Raw genomic sequence first — 21,191 nt, forward strand, 5'->3', positions numbered from 1 at the left:
GGCGGCGGCGTGCGGGCCGGGCTGGGGCCGCGCGTGCGCACTCGCTCCCCTCCTGCTCGCTGCTCCGGAGGCTGCTGAGCGCGGCGGCGGCATCGGGATGGGTGTGCACGTGGAGACCATCGCCCCCGGGGACGGTGAGCGGCGCCCGCGACCCCCGCCCCCCCCGGGCTCCCCGCCCCCCGGCCGGCCCCGGCGCTCACGGTCTCTCTGTCTCCCCGCAGGGCGGACCTTCCCCAAGCGCGGCCAGACCTGCGTGGTGCACTACACGGGTGAGTCCCCGCCGGGGGGGGCTGTGCCGGGGGGGGGAGATATCGGGGGGGGGGGGCTGTGCCGGCTGGGAGGGGGGGAGGGGGAGATATCGGGGGGGGGGGGGGGCTGTGCCGGCTGGGAGGGGGGAGAGGGGGATATCGGGGGGGGGGCTGTGCCGGCTGGGAGGGGGGGGGGGCTATGGGGGGGGGAGGGGGGGGGCTGTGCCGGCTGGGAGGGGGGAGAGATCTGGGGGGGGGGGGGGGGGGCTGTGCCGGCTGGGAGGGGGAGAGATATCGGGGGGGGGGGGGGCTGTGCCGGCTGGGAGGGGGGAGAGAGATATCGGGGGGGGGGGCTGTGCCGGCTGGGAGGGGGGAGAGGGGGGGGGGGGGGCTGTGCCGGCTGGGGGGGGGGGATATCGGGGGGGGGGGGGGCTGTGCCGGCTGGGAGGGGGGAGAGGGGGGGGGGGGGGGCTGTGCCGGCTGGGGGGATATCGGGGGGGGGGGGGGGCTGTGCCGGCTGGGAGGGGGGGGGCTTGTGTCTGGGAGGGGGGGGGGGGGGGCTGGGGGTGGGGGGGCTGTGAAGAGGGGGAGAGATGGGGGGGGGGAGAGGGCTGGTGCTGTGCTGGGGGAGAGGAAGATCGTGGGGGAGGGAAGATCGTTGGGGAGGGGGAGGCTGCACCAGGTGTGTGGGGGGAAGATTGTGTGGGGTGGGGGAGGCTGTACCAGGTGGGCGGAAGAAGATTGTTTGCGGGGGGACATTTTGCGGGAGGCGGAGTTGTGGGGAGGAGGCTGTGCTGGGTGTGGGGGGGGGGTCTTGGATAGGAATATGCCGCATGAGGGGGCTGTGTGCCGTGTGGCTGGGGACATCTCGGGGGAAGGGATGCCGGGTGGGGGCAGGGGCCTGTGCACCCTATGGATGAGCAGATTTCTGGGATGGGGCAGTGCCAGGTGGGGGGCAGGGATGAGGGGGTCTCTGTGCCAGGTGGGGCCTCAGTTCTGTGCAGTGGGGTGGAGGGTCTCCAAGCCTTTGATGGAGCTGTTTGTGAGGGAGCTGCTGTTTGATGGGCCATTGGGTCATCTCCCAGGAGTAAGGAGGGGAGAAGGGATGGGGAGGTCACTAGAATGGACAGACTTAGCAGACAGCTTATTGCTTAGCTTTTGGACCCTGGCAACAAAGAGGCAAGGCGCAGAAGGAGCCCCCCTCGGTGCTGAGACCACCCTGCCAGAGCTGGGAGGAAACACTCCCTCACCTGGATACGTGGTTTAGGGGTGACTATTCACTGCAGCAGTGGGAGGATCACCTGCTTTGTGGCCCCCAGTCCAGGTAGTCTCAGGCAGGCTGTGTGATTTGAAAGCTCCTTTGCACACAGGATTCTGCCAGGTGTCTTTTCACCTTGGTCTTTGCTGTGTCTCGTCTGATGGGGTCTCCGGAGACGGACGAGTTTAGCACCCCCAAGTCTGGGTGTATAGGTCAAATAGGAGGGGCTACCCTGCAGTGTCTGGACGCCTGCCTTTGGATCTGTGGTCTAGTAGGCGACTTGCCCTGTCATCCATCCCTAACGCCTCCGGTGTTCTACCCTTTTCAGTCCAGAAGTCCATTCCCTTTGTTGGCGGAAAAGGGATAAGTGTGTGAGGTGGCTTTGTGGAGTTATGCTGTGTGCTGTGGGGTCCGTTTGCAGGACTGGCGTCGGGAACCTGATTGTAATAGGATTCCAGCTTTTGTGGAGGCAGGGTTTTAACGCGGTTGGCATCTTGGTGCTGTCCAAGACTTCAGCCACACAAAAAGGGGAAGGTCGTGGAACAGGGTTAGAAGTGGATCCCGTGACACAATTGTATCAGCGGAGAATACAAGTGCGGGGTTGGCGGTGTTTCCTTTACACAAGTCGGGGGCAGGTCTCTCTCTTGCACGGTCCTTTCCGTGGAGGTGCTGTTCATTCTGGGCTCTGCTCAGGTTATTCATTCCCTCTCGCACTAAATTCTTGCCTTAACCCAGCTGTAAAATCTGACAAGCAATACAATTAAAACAGTGCAGAAGGATTGGGCTCGCTCCTCCTTGGTTCAGTAATGTCCGAACAGACTCATTTTTCTCCACATCCACACGCCCGGAAGGGAACAAGGTTGTGTCATGGCACATGTTCTTGTTCCTAGCCAGGCCTCGTTCCTTGCCTGCTATCTTTTAGTGCTTTCCATGATGCAACATTCTGCATCTGCTGAGACAAGCAAACGGCCGGTTTGGTCCTCATGGGCCAGATCTTTGCCCATCTGCTTTGAAGCCTGTGGTATAAAATGCCGTGCTTAATTCGCGGATCCCCTCTGTACCTGTAAAGAGGGGCAGTGGGAGATGCCAGGTGTCATGTCCTCCTCTGTCCTGGCACACTGAATATAGGACTCCCAGCTCACGGGAGTCGGGGTGGTGGTTCTAAGGCTTGTCTAAGCGGGGGAGGGGGAACCTTTTTTGGGGTCGGGAGCCACTGGCCCCCAGAAAAATCAGGGGTGCACATTAGTGAGAAGCAAAAATCCCCAGACCCTCACTGACAGGGCCACTGACTGAGAAAAAGACCCTCCCCACATTCCCCTTGCACACCAGAGCCTGGTGGGGTGGGGGCGAGGGGTAGGTGGGTTGATTTTGTGTGCTCCAGCCCTGTGGAGGGGCTGAATCGCCAGCACAGGCTTCACAATGCTGGTGGGGAGGGAGCCCTGAGCTTTGGGGGCCAGATCCAGGCAAGCCAGGGGCCACATCCAGCCCCCGGGCCTTAGGTTCCCCACCCCTAGTCTAAGGCACATATTTCTAGAGCGCTGCCTTGGATACGGATGGGTCCAATTCTGCTCTGCCTCCTGTCCCAAGGAAGGAGGGGAGGTGGCAGTCGCCTGGGACTGCTGCTATTTGAAGAAGAGCCGTTATTAGGTTGGGGTGAGGCGCACCTGGTCCATCTCCCTCCCCCGAGCTGTGCCCCTTACAGCTCTGCCCCATGGTTGTGATGGTGGGGAGGGGAAGGGTTCAGGCTAGGGTGAGACTAGACCTCAGGGCTTGCTGCTGCAGGGCTGTTGAATGGCTCGACAGCCAGACCATCTGCTTCTCTTTCCTTCCCCACTCCCCGTTGAATCAGGGGTAGGAAATGGGGCTGCCTCGTTTCCTCTGCCAGTGGAAGAACAAAGGGACAACTGGCAGGCAGTCAGGTGGTTCTTGGGGGGCCAGCGTTGCTGCCGGCCTGCTCTCCAAACTCCCAGCCGCCTGCCCGCTCCCATCCCTGTTACTGGCCGTTCGTGGCTTTGAGGCAGCGCAAATGCTTCTCCTTGGGACCCCTTCGTAACTCCTCCCCACTGATTGATTCAGGGGGAGTTGTCCTGAGCGTTTCCTTCCCCTCCCACTGCAGGCTCTCAGGCTGCTTTCTAAGCAGCCGCCTCTCTTCAGCGCCCCCCTCCCACTTCCTCTGTGTATGTTCTAATGGCCCCCGAGACAGGCTGGTGAGTGCATGCGCCTGGGGGCTGAATTTTGTGGTTCCTTCTGGGTCACACCCCCCACCTTCCTTGCGAGAACGCCGCTCTGCAGGGAGAGCCCTGGGGCTGCTGAACCCCTGGGGCCGTGCCAGCAAAACTCTCCAATCTGCGCAGTGGCTGTTGGCGGTAATATCCCCTCCCGGTCCATGTCAAGAGCAGGGTGTGTCAAGGTCTGCTGTGCAGATTGGAGAGGGGAATTGTGTCCTAAATCCAACTTTTAGCATGCCCAGCTCAACTCCCCTGTCCTCCTCGCCATTCAGGAACATTCCTGGAATCTAGAACAGCACAAATGAGCATTTTAATTTGGAGCACGTTGCACGCTGTCCCCCAAAGGTACCTTAAAGGGCATCGATATGGGATTAATCCCCAAATCAGAATTGTCTGCAGTGCAAACAGCTTCTATTCTTGGCAGTGAAGGAATTTCCGGTCCCAAGGCTGCATACTTTAAATGCTGCTTTCTGTCAGGGCTCGCGATTGCTATATGGTAACGCGGGTCTTCTTTAATTCAGCTTCATTAAGTTATAGTTTGAGACATTTGATTAGAAACTTATTTTGTGTCAAATATTGTCTGTTTCTGAAAGCATGATTTTGATAGAATTAAATAGGGATCTTTGAGGCCAGCCTATTTGATAGTATCAGTTTACCTGTTATCTCGTATTTGCGAAGCTAGAGAAGCTCAGGGTCGTGTGCGTGGATGTGACTAGCAAGAGCAAAGCAACTTAGCTTAGCTGGATGCAGGGTGGATCGATTTAAATCACGGTGATTTAAATCATTGATTTAAACAATCGTTTAAATCACCAACACAATCGATTTAAATCAGGTTTCCCACTAATACTGCTTCGCATATTTCTTCAAACAGTGGTGCAAATCTGATTACTAAAACATGTTAATTTACAGCATCCAAAGGGCAGACCGTAGAGATGTTGAAATGCGGGTAATTGTGCAAACGTGTAACCGCTGAAGAACTTGGAGATTACATGGTTGGACCCACCCACAGCTGGCTCTCCGGGAGCGGGTGTGCTCCAGGAGCCAGCTTTTAAGCCAGTTCCCGGCAGGGAGCTCGCTGGCAACCCAGTGCTGCTGCGTCTAATAAAGAGGCAGCAGCGTGGGGTGGCAGCCTGCTCCCCAGGAGCAGGGCAGGAGCCTGCGTGTAACCATGAATGTTTATCAGTTCAGAGTTTACACGGTTATATGTTCACACCCCTAGTATATCTTGTGTAACTTTTGTAGATAACTTGATTTTTATTCACTTAGGAAATAGCACATAATACTCATTGCCTTATCGAGCTGCAGATGCAGCAGCAGCTCTTTAGGAATGGTAAGAACTAAATCATACACAAACACAATAGCACTTACAAACCAAATCTTAAACCTTACATAAATGTTTCACATTTGCAGTTGAAGCAGTCTCTTGAGTTGCCGGCTGATGCCTGTCCTTAAGCTCTTTTAAAAAAAAACAATTTCAGATGCTATTAACACTGACTGACAAGTCCTCAGAACACAAAATGTGCAGTGTCCTTAAAACTTCTGTAGCTAGCTCTCATCATCCTCATTCCCACTGTCATTTTGATGCCGCCCTGATTCCAAGTTACCAGAAAAGCTCAGAGTGACTGTGTTTAGAGGGCATTTAATTTGGGAGTAAGCCCCATTGAAAACAAGGATAGGATGGGGTTCCTTGGGGGAAAGCGGAGTTCTGTTGAAGTAAAAGAGGGAACAGATTTATGGCATTACCATGATGGTCTGTGACCACGTTCGAAAATAAGAGGCACATATCATGTAATATACAATGACACTCAGTGGCAACTGGTAAGTCTAGATTTCTCTTACTGCAGCTTTCTGTACAGTATACTTGGGGGATAGATACCTAGTTAACTAATTAAATATTCCATAAAGATTAGCTCATTTTTTCTATTGTCCAACATAGCAAATAGCTTGGGAGTTTACTTGTTAAGTCACACTTACGCTAAGAGGCATATAGAGAGTTTTGAAGGATTATGCCTTGCAAAACTGATCCATATTGTTCTTCAGACATGGCTGCATTTTTTTCTCCCAATAAGCAGTTTTCCTTTTGTTTCATTCTTGCTCTGCTTACACTTGGACACATTTTCCTTTTTTACCCAGGGAACAAATTTTATTCCTAGATGGCTTCTGGTGTAAGAAAGGACCCTATCACGTTTTTTCTGTGGCAAAAGTGTAGGGGAATATAAGAAGCTGTGTCTTCCCTTTTCTTTTCCAGTCCACTCCTGTGTTCCTTTCTATGCTGCCTCCATCCTTTCCTGTATGTTGTGTCTCTGTCTTTGGACAATGTCTTAACTAACTTTGCCATGCCTGGCCCAGTGCACCACCACCTAAGCACAGAACAAAACCAGTCCTATCCAGCCTGTGTCTGTCTTTGCACAGGCTTCTCAGCAGACTAACTGAAATTGGAAGCCTGGAACTTTGAAGGAGTAAGAGCTGGCTGTTAGGCTGGACAGATGAGAGCATTCATTCATTTTTATGAGACTGTACGTGTAGGAATAGCATGTATGTGATAAGATTTCATTGTAACTGTTATTTTTAAATTAGAACTGTAGTATTGATTTTAAAAAATGTCATATTTAAATAAAAAGCTTTTTTAATTTTTTTATTTAAAAAATCATCAATTTTTTAATCCACCCTGGCACACCACAGCACTCCTGTTTCTCTCTTCTCTTGTTTCATTTTAACACCTCTGCTTCTCCCACTGCAGTCATATTACATTTGCCAGCAGTCTGTAGAGGAGAAGTCTCTCTCGGCCACTGCTTTGTAAGGATGCGTTCAGGACACGCTCTACCCATTTGTTAGCAGTCGAACACGTGCGCTGCATGTGAGGGGTGGTCATGGGCTCTGGTCCCCAGGGAGGCTGACTCAGCACTTCCTCAGATATTCTATTTTATAAAATCAGAAAGAGACTAGATCGATGTCCACGGAGCCGGGTGGCTCTAATCTGGAGTCTGTATCTGTGGACCAGCATGGTAGTGTTCCTCTGAGCATCCCTCCTGAGGTACCTTGAGCCAGTGCCGCTGGGACCACCTCTAGCAGGAGCAAGATGCTCTTGGCTGAATGTGTCCATTTTGGTTTTCGCCCTAGACACCCGTCTACCAGGAACTAGACTTGGAGCCAGCTTATGTAGGTTATTGATCAAAATCAGCCGCTCTCCGGTAGGGTGATCAGTACTGCGCCTGACTTGAGCAGGATCACCCAGCCCCGTTTTTAATTAGACTCATGAGCCTCAGCACAGTGTCAGGTAAACCAGGTAGAAGAATGAGACTAAAGTGCCTAAGAAACCGTGCTGGGCCCACCAGTCCTGTGCGTGGAATGGGAAGCTACCTCCCAGCTGCGAGGGGTTAGTAATGCTGGGCTAAGGCGCCCGGCTGGATAAAACCCATTTGGGTTTTCAAAAAAGCCTTTGATGACGTCTGTTACAAAAGGCTATTAAGGGAACTAAGTGGAGGGCAAAGTTCTCAGGGATTGGAAGCGGGTTAAGAGAAATCGTGGGACTGAATAGCCGCTTGTGAACGTGGAAGTAGGTTAATTGGGAGGAGCCCGCAGGCCACGGGCGAGGGCTGCTTGCTAATGATCGGGGGAGGGGGAGCAGGATGGGGCAGTGCACTGAGGCTGCAGTTATTTTGCTCTGTGATGACTGGAGCGGATATTGAGGAGCCGCAGAAAGCGCTGACAAAGGTGGGAGATCGGGTCGCGGGAGGGGAGCGTTCGCACCGCGCTTGTCATTGTGGTGTCTGGCTGGCGGTGGCAAGCCGAGGGAGTTCCTGTTTGCCGAGGGGCGCTGGGTGAGGTCCGGAAGGTGAAGTTGAGTGGAGGCACGAGCAGGATGTCGGACCCTGGAAAGACGAGTGGAGGGGGCAGGGAGCCGTAGGTGCGACTGTGCTCAGCTCAGCGTGCACAGTCTGCAGAGATGGGGGATGAGGCTGCGCCATGTTCCCGGGGCGTTGGCGGCAGCCTCGCCTGGAATACCGTAGCCAGGTCTGGTCACCCCTGTCTCTACAGCGTACGGCAGAAACGAGAAAAGGTCGAGAGAAGGGGGGGAGATGTGGGAAAGATTCTGTGGGAGGAGTCTAGAAAAAAGTTGGGTCTCATACTCCCGGCTCATGGGCCATCCCTAGCTGAGGGCGGGGTACAGGCCAGCCGGGGGAGGGGCTGTCAGTTGCTGCTCCCCGAACCCGTCCCCTTCCTCCCATCGCCCTGCCCTTTCCCCCCCATGGCCCCATCCACCCAGGGACTCAGCCTCGGGGTTTGCAGGAGGGGGTGGCAGCAGCACTTGGGCCCCCCCCCCCACTCCCCATGGGCTGCAGGAGCCGTGGGGAAGTGGAGCACAGCAGAGCAAGTGCACCTCCGAGTGTGCTTCGCTTCCCCGCGGTTCCTGCCCCCACGGGGAATGCGGGGAGGCGACCGCTGCTGCTGCACCACGCCAGGTAACTCCCGAGGCTGTGTCCTCAGGGACAGGGTGCCATGGGGAGAGAGGGCAGGGGAATGGTAATGTACAGTTCCCTCCCCCAACCCTGCGAGACTCCCAGGCCGGAGTGTGCAACTGCTCTGCCCAGGGAGGGCCCACAGCCCTGTTCCTGCTCATTTTTTTCCATCCATGGGCGGAATAAATTTGTTCTGTGCACCAAGACCTGTGCAGATGTGCACCACCAGTAGAAAGGCATGCTGCTGGCCGTGAGTGCTCTGCTAATCAGCCGGGCAGCACCTGAATTAGGGCTGTTAGATATTGTTTCTCTCCTGGGCACGTAATTGAATAGTTGAGTAACCTCATGAATTCTTATCGGTTAGTTGACTATTCTGTAGTCGCTGGGGGCGGGGCCGGCAGCCAGTGCGCTCCAGCCTAACGCCCAAGGAGCCCCCTGTTCCTCCGCACAGCTGCCTCTGTATCAGAGGCAGCAGTGCGGGGAGCAGGTGTGAGCTGGTCTGCGAGGAAGACAGTTTAAAAACCATCTCCCGTCGCAAACCAGCCACCTGTCGCCTTGTGCTGCTGCCTCTGATACCTGCTGACATCTCTAACCCGGATTTCTCCTGGGTGGCCGCCCGAGCGCTCAGCTTACAGGCAACCCTGCCCCAAGGGCTGGGAGTCTGAGCCCCCTGCCTTGGAGAGAGGTTAATATAGTGGCGTCCCTCAATTAACAGCACCTGGCTGACCTCGTGAGGCGTCTGTTTGGATTGATTGGGAGGTTGGAGTCTGGCTACTCACGGGGCAGTGCCTGGCACTGATCCCCGATTGGGGCGTTGTGGTGCCGCCATCAGTACAATCCGTGGTAGTCTGCGGTCAAGATGCGATGACTCTCCTGGGCACGTTACTACACGCTTGTGTGTTTGGGGGCTTTACGCCTTCCTTTAGCATCTGGCATTGCTCTCTGGCTGGCTGCTGACCTCTGCTCTCTGCTGGGCCCAGTCTCTCAGCTGACCTGGAGTCGGAAGCCTTCCTGCGCCCTTCCCCGACATTAGGGAACGCACTGGCCTGAGGGCAGGGCCTGCCGTGGAGCTTTCAGATGACATGGGCAGCAGAGCACATTCTGTCCCTACCTCCCCCAGAAGCAGAGCTAGTGTGGCGGTGTTCTCTGCCTTCCAGCCCGTTTCTCGTAGCCCCTTCTCCCGGGAGGGCTCTGTCTACCTCCAGGCTGCTCTTCCATGTAGGGGATGGAGGAACCTCAGCCCTGAAGCGGCTGGCTCAGCCGGAGAGCAGGTGGATTTCAGGTTGTCCTGCTGGTCGGGAGGGCAGGGTGCTGTCCAGGGGCGTTTTAGCTGGCTTGCGTGTTGCATCTCGGGTAGGGATGTAACATTGTGATTGTGGCTAATCGAATAGTTGATGCAATTGACATCGGCTATTCGAGTAGTCGATAAGGGCGCTCCTGCCGTTGAAGTGTAGCAACGGGCCGAGGGCTGTTGCTACACTCTCAGAGGCGAAAACGCTGCAGGAGCACGGGGCCAGCAGGGGACTCAAGCTGTCCCCCACTGGCCCTGTGCTCCCGGTGGCTTTTCAAAGTGGCAGCACCGCATGGAGCCTGGCATCAACGGGGGGAGTTTCCAGCTGACCCCTGGTTCAAAGCAGCAGACCCCGGGCTCCGCGCGGCGCTGCCGCTGTGAAACACTACGTGCAGCCCAGCCCATCTGGGGACTCTCAGTTGTCCCTGGGCTGCCCTCAGCGTTTCAAAGTGGCAGCGCCGTATGGAGCACGGGCGCTGGCTCTTTCTGATAGAGGCAGCAAGCGGGCGGGGAGCGACTGGTTAACTAGTCGTCTAGTTGTTCTCATCCCTAATCTCGGGCGGCTGGAGCAGAGAGGAGCAGGGACCTGCCAAGTGTGTTGTCGGCACTTGGGAAGCGGCGCCAGGCGCTGCTCGGCTCAGGCTGTGCTCCGGGTGGCTGGCGTGGGAGGCAGGTTGCTTTCTGGATGGCGTGCTGTGCAGTGCTAAGGCTGTGCCTGCTCTTCAGCACCACGCAGCAAACCTCACCCTGTCTGGGAGCCTGACGCTCCCTCTTGACCCGGCTTTGCCCTCAGCACTTTGTGCCGTTACCCCGGAGCCCGGGCCTCCCCAGAGAAGCTGGAATGAGACTCCCCGTCCTTACCCTGAACGTCCTTAATGGCGCGGGACCTGCCTGCCTTGCCCCGGCCACCCAGCCGCATTTGGCCCAGGGAGGTGCCTGTGCTGGAGCTGCTGGTGGATCTGTTCTCACGGCACCCTCTGCTCTGGCACGGGCCCTGGCTGTTGAGTGGCAGGGCATCCCAGGCTCTGAGAGAGGCACTGGCTGCTGCTGTTGGCCTGGGGTTGTTTCTAACGGCGCATTAGCCTCTTGGCAAGGGGCTGAATGGGAAACATCAAGGCTGGAGCCCGGAAAACTTGCTCCAGGAGCGAATGCGGAAGGCACGGGAGGTGGAGCTCTTGCCAGTGGGGCTGGGAGGCAGCAGCCCAGCGGACTGCCTGGCCCTGGCTCCACCCTCAGCTCCATCTTCACTCCTGGGGTTTCCGGCAGGGTGTTTTCCTGCTTGGGAGCTCCCTTTCCGCCTCCGCTTGGCTGGTGTCTTGGTGCTTCGCCTCTAGCCGCTGGAGGGGCAGGGTCTGGGATCCCCGAGCGACCAGAGAAAAGCGGGAGCGGCCTTCGCTGCTCCGGGTGGTTCTCTACTCGGCATGACACCAGGACCTGCTGGAACGTTCCCGGTGAGCCGCAGCACAGGAGTGACTTGACTGACAGTTTCACAGCTGCCCCGAGGGTTCCGAAGCGCATCTGGGAAACTGAGGCCAGCATCCTGTTAATTTCCCTCTGCCCCTGGCACAAGTGGGAGCAGAGGCGCCTGCGCCAGGCGTTTACAGACTCGAGAAAACCCTGTGTCAGGACATCTTTGAGAGTGAAGCTCCTAGGGGCTGGGGCCACGTTTCCCTGTGTCCGTGCACTGCCTGCTGCAGCAGGGTCCTGATCCCAACCAGGGTCTCTTACATGAGGTTACATTTTGCAAGTAGCTGGATGCACTGGTGCCCCTTCTCCCCACAGGCATTGGCCAGGCCAGGCGGGGCAGGAAGCTGTTCGCTGGTGTGTGAGCCCTGCCCACAGATGCTTATCGGATAGTCAACAGGCTAGTCAACTAGTCGCTTCCCCCCACCCCTCCGCTGTCTCTATCAGAAAGAGGCAGGAGGGGGTACTTCAAAGTGGCAGCGTGGGGCCAGACCCCAGCTCCATGTGTTGCTGCCACTTTGAAACACCGCAGGCTGTCTGGGGCCAGCTAGGGTGTCCCGAGGCTGCACGCGGCATTTCAAAGGGAGCAGTGCCAAGTGGAGCCCAAGGTCAGCTGGGGACTCCCCTGCTGATCCCGGGCTCCGTGCGGCGCTGCTGCTTTGAAATGTCGCATGGAGCCTGACGCTGGGCTCCCTGCAGCGTTTCAAAGCGGCAGCGCCACATGGAGCCCAGGGTCAGTGGGGAGTCCCCAGCTGACCTCGGGCTCCACCTGGCACTTTGGTCTTTGAAGTGTAGCAGCAGCCCTAGGGGTTGTTGCTACACCCCAAAGGCGGAGGCGCCCATATTGACTAATCGACTATTTGATTATTCAGTGACTCGCAATTGAACAACCCTCATGTGCGAATAGTCTCTTGCTTCACTCCCTTGCAAATTGCATCGTGCTTGTCTGCTGATGTGCTGCCTGACGCTGGCCTCGGACCCCCACGCCACCGCCACAAGCTGTCGGGGAGAGGAAATCGGTGACTCGTGCGCCGTCCCTGGCGCTGTAAGCATCAAGCTCGGGTGCTGAGAGCTAAAACGAGGCTGCAGAGCTGCAGGGGAGGGGAAAGGAATAACCAGCCGCCTCTTTGGCATGCGCCACTCCCACCCCGAATAGAAGGGTAATTGGGAGAGGAAAGGGGGCCTCCTTCGGGGGTCAGCGAGAGGGACGGTTTGCTCGTTCCCTCCCTCTTTGTGCCTTGACTGCAGCCCCGGGCAGCATTATGTTCTTGGTACAGAACACAGTGGGGGTGGGGAGAACAGTGAAGCCCTGACCGGCCTGTGTAACTGCCGGCCTCCTGCCCCCTGCTTTGGCATCTGCCTCAGGCGTGTGTGGCTCAAACGGGGGGGGCGAGGTGCAGCAGACAGCGGCAGGCGCGAGACAGCGGCGCGCAAGAGGGATCGGATCCCTGATCGAAGCAAGCAGTAACCGCCCGCTCGCTGTCCGGGGACTGCGACTTGGCTTGGCTATCCCGGTGTTGGCTCTCCCGAACGTAAAGTCTTGGAGCTGCTTTCCGAGCCTTGGGCGCGTTCCCTGCATTTGCAACCCCCTGGTGCTTATTCCCGTGAACGCACACAGCTCCAGGAAGCACGTGGCTGCACGGACGCAGGCTGACGCGCTAGCCGGCGACCCGAAGGGAGCAGGGCCACGCCGGGTGATCTCGGCTCACGGCAGCGAGCTCTGTGATACAGAGCGAGGCTCTGAGCTCGTCTTAGCCTGGCAGCTCTCAGCGCCGGCTCTGTACTCACAAACAGCCCCATTAGCGGCAGGCTCGCCTACACGCTCGCTGGGGGAGCTGCACGGGAGCGAGTCGTGCGGGGGCTGGGCGGGCCGTGCTTTGTGTGTTCCGCCGTTGTCAGGCGGCGGTAATTGCGGCGCCCTGCGAGGCACTCGGGAACAGGTCTGTGCTGGCGCGCACAATAACACTCTGCAGCCGGTTGGTAAACGGGAGCCGCGCAGGGCGGCAGCAGCTGGGGCAGGCAGGCTGGGAAGTGCGGGGCCGACTGTGGGGCAGATTGCACCGGGCAGCCCTGGCTGGGGAATCCGTTAGCCTTGCAAATGGGCTTTGAGTCTTTTAGGCTCCGCATTGCTGGGGAGCTATTGGGCCTCTGGGAAAGGCCGTGTCTCATGCCTCCGCTGCGCAGGAAAGCCGGCTGGCTGGGGAACCGGGATCCCTCTCAGCAAGGGCGGCGTTCTCAGCCCTGCCTTGTTTGGCCCTGGCCAGTCTGACGGCCGCTTTGAGCGAGATCCCTCCCCTAGTGATCTATCAAGGTGCACCTCATCTCGGGGGCAGTGGTTAGGGGGAGGTTCTGTGCTGCTGGGCTGGTGCATTTGCACGCCGAGGAGCCACGAACCTGTGTCCATCCCCTTCCTGCCATTATATTCCTCTAGAGGCAGAGCTACCCGGGCCCATATCCTTGGCCTTCCCGCCCACTTCCCCTTTGGTTGTGGCTTGACACTCTGGCTGCTGTGACAGTGACTTGGAGCTGGTGTGATTTGGCATTCTCGCCAGGCACACGGTGTGTTTTGTCCGCTTGCCCGCGGGCGGGGACTCGTGTCTGCCCCGATTCGGGGGAATCGCTCGGGTCCCTTCCCTGCAGGACTAGACAAGGGATCTGTTTTCCCAAGAGTAAAACAGCATCCATTGGGGAAAGCAGATACTTGTTCTAGCAGAACCGGGCGAAAGAGGCGGGTGGGGATTGTAGTTAATCATTACACTCCTGGTTACTTTTCAGCCTGTTTGCAGTAGTTAACCAGACCAGTCTGGTTCCCCTTCCCCCTCTTGATTTCTCGGTGGCCTGCTGTTAGCCGGATCTAGGGCTCCCTAGAAAGGAGACTTGTCCCTGGGTAAAGCAGCCGGGTCGTGGGGCCCTTTGGTTCTGCGTATAGACCTGCTGCATCGCCCTGCTTGGGGGTAGTGAGCACAACTATTTCCTGTGCACCTCGAGCTCCTGCGTCTGTGGCTTTTCTAGGGAACGCCCGGCTTGGTGGGGTCCCTGCTAAGCTCCCCTTGATGCCGGGGCATCCGGCTGTGTGCGGGGGAGCGGGGGAATGTGGGTGGAGGGCAAAGCCATTCCAAGGGGGCGCTGACCCCGTGAGGAGACCCGGCGGGGCAGAGCTCTCTTGTGATGTGGCATGTTCCCCAGAGGGCTCAGTCCAGCCCTGGCCGTCGGTGTGGGGGACTTGGGCAGGGGAGAAGCTCTGCTGCTCGTATAAGGCAGTGAGAGCTGCCAGGTTTCCCCAAGAAGGTCACGGACACGCCGCGGAGCAAAGGGGAGGCAGTGCCTCCTTGGCGTGCCTTCAGGAGCTATGTTTAGCCTGTTAACCGTGCTCTCTCCAGAGAACCGACACGCTCACGGGACCGAGGGCTCCCTTCGAGGTTCCTCTAGCCCAGCGATGGGCAGCCAAGACCAGGGAGCGGCCCTCTTTCTGCGCGGTGGGCTGCATGACCAGTGGCAGGCAACCCACGGCTCACTGGGGCTCCACCTGCGGCCCGTGCACCCCCGCTCTGCCCCCTTTTCCCACGCCCCTCTCGCGCACTGGAGCCCCGTGTGTGCCTGCCCCTCCCGGAGCGGGAACAGCTGATTCGAGGATGGAAGCGAGGGGGGAGAAGCGGGGAGGGAGTGGGAGGAGCAGGAACTGGCCCCAGTGTGAGGGAGGGGGCAGAAAAGGGGGGCACGGGCCGTAGGTGGAACCCCACCGGGTGGCACAACATGGCCCTGCCTCTGGCTCCAGTCTGGAGGTTCTTCTGCGGGCCGATCCAGCAGGCCTGGATCGTGAGGGCTGGGCTGCGCGCTTCCCTTCTCCCAGCCAGGTGGGGGAGGCGCCCCAATGCGACAGCTTCCAGCGGCAGCCCGGCGTCGGTGTGGGCTGCTCAGCGAACGCCCTGACGTCTCCCCCTCGGCGGGGCGGGGCCGGTCGCGCAGAAGCCAGGAGTCCTGTCGTTCGCTGCACAGCGGCCGTCTGCTCGGCATGCCTGGTTGGCATGGCAATTGCGGGTTGCAGATCTGTGGGCAGGAGCGAGCGGAGAGATTTCCCGGGGCTGCCAAAGCCCAACGGGGGTGGCGGGGGGTTGACTTTGTGCAGAGCCAGGCTGCAAAGCTGGTGCAATCTGCTGGGCACGGTGCCCGCCCTGCCCCAAGGAGTACCAGGAGATGGATGGATTCTGCTCCCCCCGCCGACCTTGTTCCCATCTTCCTCCCCGAGGCTGGGGGGCGGCCTGCTGTGTGGGGAAGGGACCTGACCCGGGAGGGGGTGATACGTTCCCCTGTCCTGTCTGAATGGTGGTTCTCTCCCCAGCCCCAGCTGCTCCCCTTGCATTGCTAACGGGCCATCTAGAGAAGACGCCCCAGGGAGGGCAGATAACTGACCCCTGCTGGAAGCCCCTGGTGGCCAGCGCCCTGCCTGTTCCCCGCGGATGCTCAGACGGCCCCGGGGCTGATGGGCCGCGGGGTCTCTTCCGGGCTGCGTGCTTGACGGCGCGCCTCTCCTTTCAGGTATGCTGGAGGACGGGAAGAAGTTCGATTCCTCCCGCGACAGGAACAAGCCATTCAAGTTTGTGATGGGCAAGCAGGAGGTGATCCGCGGCTGGGAAGAAGGCGTCGCGCAGGTGGGTGGCTGCTGCCCTCAGTCTCCCGCGGGGGCGGGGTGGCGATGAGCCGCGGGGGAAGAGACGCGTGCTTGCGGCATGTGCGACTCCCTTCTTTCCCCCTCCCGAGCCGGGATTTGAAACGTGGGAGGAAATGTCACCTTCTGCCTCCCGCCTCCTGGATCCGATGAGCTCAGCGGGGTGTGGGCCGACCAAGCCTTTCATGGGGATGCCTGCAATGTGTCAGGGGCTCAATCGGCGTCCCCTCCCTGCTGGATCTGCCCCCCGGGTGCCCGGCACAGCGCTGGCAGCCTCCGTCTCTCAGGTGAGACGCTGCCACCTCCCAGACTGCCCCTCGTGCTTGGGAACAGCTCCCTGTAATCATCTGCACCCCCAAATCATCGTCCCCCACCCGATCTTGCCTTAAAACTCTCCTTTGCTGGGCTGCCTACACAAAACGGGGCAGTGCCTGGCCATTGGGGTGCTCGGACTACCCTGTCATGCTAGCCTGTCTTCCGGGCTCCCCGTATGCCTGGATCCATCTGGTGTCTCAGCTTATGCGTTGTCAGCTCTGCGGGGCCAGGGTCGCCTTTCTGGCCTGTTTGCACAGGGCCTAGGGCAGTGAGTGGCTGAGGCTGCTAGCTACCGTGTCCCTAGGAACAGAGTCGGAGGCAGAGTACACGCTAATGTCCTGGCCAAACCCCACATTGGGTTCCGGGGCTCTGCCCCCGGGGGACCCTGCAGTTTCAGCTGAACGTGGCTCCTCGCTTCCTGGCGTTCCTGGCTGTGCAGGGCTCACGTTTTGCCTCGTGTGGAGCGGCCCCTGCAGTACACAGAGCGGGCCCATATTGCGAGGTCTGGGCTGTGCGCTCCCCTTCTCCAGCTCACGTGAAAGGCCTCTCCAGCTCCACACCCTCTCCCGAGTGCACCGTGTTAACCGGGGTTAAAAATAAGCCGCGAGCGTGTCTCCTGTGCTTTCCTCTTGCGGCTGCTCTTCCCACTTCCTGTTTTCTACTCCACACCGGCTTCCTGTTGCATTCCCCTGTGTCCGCGCCCTTGGCCCTTGCACCTGGTTCAGGGGGCGTGGCTCCCGTTTGCCTCCATTTCGCTGTCTCTCGGGGATGGGGGGGGTCTGCCCCGTTCCTTTGTCACCTCCTCCCGCCCCGTGTTTGCTCTCTCTGCTGCTCTCTTTTCTCCGCCGGGCTGGGCCAGCCCACGCAGCCAGAAGGATGGTGTTTTCTCAGGCACCAAAGAGACTTAGGCACCAAACTCCCCTTGACTTTGACGGGCAGCTGGGTGCCCGACTCACTTGGGTGCACTGGAAAATCCCACCCAGGCTCCCCTCCTTTCCCCCGTGACTGGGGAGGAATGTTCCAGGACATCTAAGCCAAGTCACAGATCCCTCCCTCCCCCAACTCTCGGCTTCATGCCAGGCTGTGCGGCATCGCGGGTGGGACGCGGCGCTGTCGTAGCCCTGGATGGGGAGTTCAGCAAGCTCATTAGTTAGTTGCCGTTGACCACGTGGCGCATTTGGGAGTCCCCATCTCTGACTGGCATCCCCCGGCCCCTGAGCAGAGCCAACAGCCGTCACGCTGGCTGGGTCGGGAATGGGGAGCTCGGGGCGCGTCTCGGCTCTGCAGGAGGGCGGAGCCTGGGCCGGACGTGCGCGCTCTGAGGCAGCCGGGTCCGTGGCCAAGCGGAGAACGGCGCATCGGCCCCGTCTCCTTTGGGGGGAAGAGGAGGGCCTGGAAGCAAGTCGAAATGGACCCCTAGAGCGGAGGGGAGGGGGGGCTGCTGACTCACAGAAAAATCAGTCGGGGGCCACGCACAAGTGAGAAGCAAAAAAACCCCAAACTGATGTGGCCTGACTGAGAAGGAGAAAGCCCCTCCCCACATTCCCTGCACACCAGGGCCTAGGCCGGCCCAGGCTAGTAGATTTTGAGCGCCCCATCCCCACAGGAGAACCGTGGCGGGGGGAGGAAGAGACTAAAAACCAGCGCAGGCTCCCGAATGCTGAGGGGGAGCCCCAAGCCTTGGGGGCTGGCTCCAGGCCAACCGGGGATGGCACCTGGGCCTTGGGGCCCCCAGCCCTGTCCTAGATCCAAGATGGAATCTGAGTACGAGCCAGAGACGCACGAGTTCTCCTCCCCCCTTGTCTTCAGGAGCAGCCCGAGGAGGTGGCGGGGCTGCGTTGCCAGGGCTAATTCTATCAGTGTCCCTCGGGCCAGGCAGCCAGTCGTGCACAGGAGTTTGTCGGGGCACAAAGCCCAAACAACAGGCAGCCGCTGCCACAAAGAGCTTACAGCCAGCGTGTAAGGCAGGACAACGGACCGGTACAGGAGCCAGTGAGAGCTTGCCAGCATGACGGGGAGCAGTCTGAGCTCACGAGCAGCCTCGCCCCAGTCTCTGTTCTACTGACTGTTCCCTGCCGGCCAACTCCTCAATTGGATGGGCGGATGCCCGTGTGCTGGCATCGGGTGCGGCCGGGGGGCTAGGCCGTGCTTTGCACTCCCGAGGCGCCTTTGTGGGGCTGGGGGTGGGGTAGCGTTCTTCCGACCCCGTTCTGTCTCTTCCCCCAGATGAGCGTCGGGCAGAGAGCAAAGATGATCATCTCCCCAGACTACGCTTACGGCTCGACCGGCCACCCCGGCATCATCCCCCCAAACGCCACGCTCATTTTTGATGTGGAGCTTATCAGATTGGAATGACAGGAGGCCCCTTCCTCAACTCCCTGTTCTTGGGTAGGTGAAGGCCTGGAACGGCCGGGTGACCGTAAGTGGGCAAAGCCACTGGAACTCGGGATGTTAAATGTCACTTTATCGAATTGTTAGTTAATCTCATGAATTCTTATTCTGTAGTCCCCAGGGGCGTGGCCGGCAGCCAGTGCGCTCCGCCCCCGCCCCCGAGGAGTCCCTTGCCTTTCCATGCTGCTGCCTCTGATACAGAGGCAGCAGCACGGGGTGCCAGACGGGAGAAGGGCCGCAAGGGGAGGCAGTTTAAAAACCAGCCCCCCTCGTGGATGGGCTGACTGTCGTCCCGCGCTGCTGCCTCTGATAGAGGCAGCAGCGCAAGGTGGCAGCAGGCTCTGGCCGGGGATGGGAACTGAGCTTCCAGACCTGGCACAAGCCGGAACTGAGCTGGGCTGCTGGCTCCTAATACGCTTTAAATGCAGAACTGCAGCGGGGACTGAGCCGGGCTGCTGCCAGCCTGCTGAAAAAATGACTGGGGGGGTGGGAATATGTGTAGTCTATAGCATTAGCGGATGAGCTTTTGTTTCTCGGTTCGACTGCACTATCGCATTCCTAACTGGAACCATGATCTGCAACTGGTTCTGCTTGCCCTGGAGGAGGGGGAGTAGCCATCGGTGGGGAGTGTCTGGAGACGAGGGGGTGGTGGTGCCGGTTCCGGGGCTTAAGGAGAGCGGACTGGCTGCTTGTGGGGAGGGATTGGGATGTCTCGAGGTGCAGCAGGGCAGAGGCCTGCTCCTAATGCAGGTGGTGCTGGGGGGGGGGTTGTTGAAAAATTGGAACGTACCTCAGAACGTACCTGCTCTGCTAATAACCGGGCGGGGATGGTTTTGTACCCGTCCCCCCCACCCGCCCCTTTCTCACAGAGGAGAGACCCTCCCGGGTCTTGGACTCGGAGACGGGCTCCCTCTGCAGCCCCCTTTAATGCCACGCCTCGTCTTCTCCCCCCCAGGTTTGGCACATGGAGGAATCCAGAAATCTCAGCTTCAAGAAAAATGCACATGACTTTGTATGGAGCTTTTCCTGATATTCCACTACACTCATTGTATAACCATCTGCCCTGATTGAATGTGTCCGATCACTCAGCTTTGCTTCTGAACCTTCCTCCTGGCCTTGCGGTTTTAGGTCTCTGCCACTTCCCTGCCATAAACCTCCCCTTTTGGGGGTCACATTCTTAATCTTATTTTTGTTCTGAGGATACTTTCAGTTGTGTATGATCAAGCATTTACGAGTAAGTACGTACACTGAGGGGTTAACCTTAGCTAGGACTTGTTTGAACAAAGAAAACCTGTTACTTGTGTGGATGCAAATATCTATTGTATAGTAAAAAAAAAGCAAACAAACGCAAATGGCTGCTGCTCCGAAAGCCCTAGTCGATTGAGGAGCTGTCCAAGGCGGATTGGCCCAGGAAAGCAGAGTAGGTCTAGGCTAATGCATTTGTCCCCTTGCCAGAAACCGGGCTCCTGGGAGTGACTGACTTCCCCCTCCCTTCTGCCTTGTGGAAGGGCAGTTTAATGCAGGGGAGCCGCCCCAGCCGTGTTTTGACTTAGGTGGCGGGGGGGCTGCCGTTACAGCTGCTCCCCCCCACGACCCGTTGATTGTTCCATCTCTCGGTTGTTTGCTCTTGGATTACAAGGATCTTTCTCTTTAGCCATCAAAGCTCCGCAGCTACCGAAATTCAAGAACTCGGATTGAACTTTTTAAATTGAAGGTGCTGTTTAGGGGGTGGGTGGGTGGGGGGAGGCTACAAAGAGAAACCAACCCCACCAAAGAACACTCCAACCCCGGTCGTCATCAGGACGACTTAGCCCTGAGGGTCCTCTTCCCACAACTTGATGCTGGTCATCACGGCTCGCAGCAGTCTCCCGTAGGACGCACCGCGCCCGCTCCCCCCCCCCCCGATGTCATTTCCACGCGCCTGCCTCTGCCCTGTGTAGTGATTTGGTAAGAGAAAATCAACTCCGTCGCTTCCTCCTCCACCCCGTGAAAGGATCGTGTTTTATTATTGCAATAAAATGCTTTATGCCGGCTTTTCTCAACACTTGTGTCTCACAGGTTTGTCGCTTTGGCCTTCGCCTGGCTGGCTACCGGCGTGCCGCCACGGAAGCAGCTGTCGTTGGGTGGGGAGCAGCGGGGCTCCCGGCTGTGCCAGCTCTCTCCGGAGCCCGGCATTTCAATGCGGCAGGTCAGCCCTTTAAGGCCAGGGAGTCTGAGAGCTTCTCTTCCAGCTATTCGACTCCTCGAGAGCGAGTGGCAGGGCGCCAGGCCTAAGCACACGTAATTGCATTACCGTAAAGCCATTAAAAGCATCACCTTCCGGGCAGAGCGCATGAATTGCCTTCGCCTAAGCACTAGCCCTGCTCCAGGTAGGGAGAGTTCCTATGTCCTGGGAGGCTGAGCCCGGGTTTTATACTGAGGGCTGCGCCCAGGGCTTAGCGTTCCACTTCTCTGCGCTGTTCATGGCCCCTGGATCGGCCAGGGAGCAAGCCCTGTTTGTGCACAGAGGGCAGAGCTGGAGCAAGGACTCCCGAGGCCTTTTGGATTCCTAGCTGACTAGTGAGAGCAGCAGAGGAGCGCAGTCTGGAGCCGGGAAAGCAGAGAGCCGCAGGGGACTCTGCCCAGCTGCTGGGAATTAGCTCTCCCACAGTCCGCATGTCACCCTGCGAAATATGTGAAGCCCCAAAGACCTAACAAGGGGCGTGTCCCTTTCTCTCTGCCCCTCCGTCCCCTTTGCTTCACCACCTGCTTGCCCGGGTTCCCCTCCTAACCCTCGATCACTTTCCTCTGTGCTGGGCAGTGACTCCAGCCAGACTGGTCACTTTCCCTGCCCGTGCCAAGTGGGAGCAGAAGGCAATTGAAATTGCTTC

General features: G+C 58.6%; 1 protein-coding gene across 1 annotated transcript; it reads left to right on the forward strand.

The window, feature by feature from the left end:
* Positions 1-97: 97 nt before the first annotated feature.
* FKBP1A (FKBP prolyl isomerase 1A) lies at positions 98-20,363 on the forward strand. Its single transcript, XM_075900909.2, has 5 exons — positions 98-134; positions 222-269; positions 15,486-15,598; positions 18,157-18,318; positions 19,277-20,363. Exons 1-4 carry the CDS (start codon positions 98-100, stop codon positions 18,283-18,285), a joined length of 327 nt encoding a protein of 108 aa, XP_075757024.2. The 3' UTR covers positions 18,286-18,318; positions 19,277-20,363.
* The last annotated feature ends 828 nt before the right edge of the window (positions 20,364-21,191 follow it).

Source organism: Pelodiscus sinensis, chromosome 17 (assembly GCF_052426305.1).
Source record: "Pelodiscus sinensis isolate ZL-2025 chromosome 17, ASM5242630v1, whole genome shotgun sequence".
NCBI lineage: Eukaryota > Metazoa > Chordata > Testudines > Trionychidae > Pelodiscus > Pelodiscus sinensis.

Excerpts from the sequence above, each read along its gene's own strand:
- FKBP1A (XM_075900909.2), top strand. The coding sequence starts at position 98 with ATGGGTGTGCACGTGGAGACCATCGCCCCCGGGGACG. Across the intron at positions 135-221 it reads GACCATCGCCCCCGGGGACG|GGCGGACCTTCCCCAAGCGC; the intron begins GTGAGCGGCGCC and ends GTCTCCCCGCAG. Across the intron at positions 270-15,485 it reads CTGCGTGGTGCACTACACGG|GTATGCTGGAGGACGGGAAG; the intron begins GTGAGTCCCCGC and ends CTCTCCTTTCAG.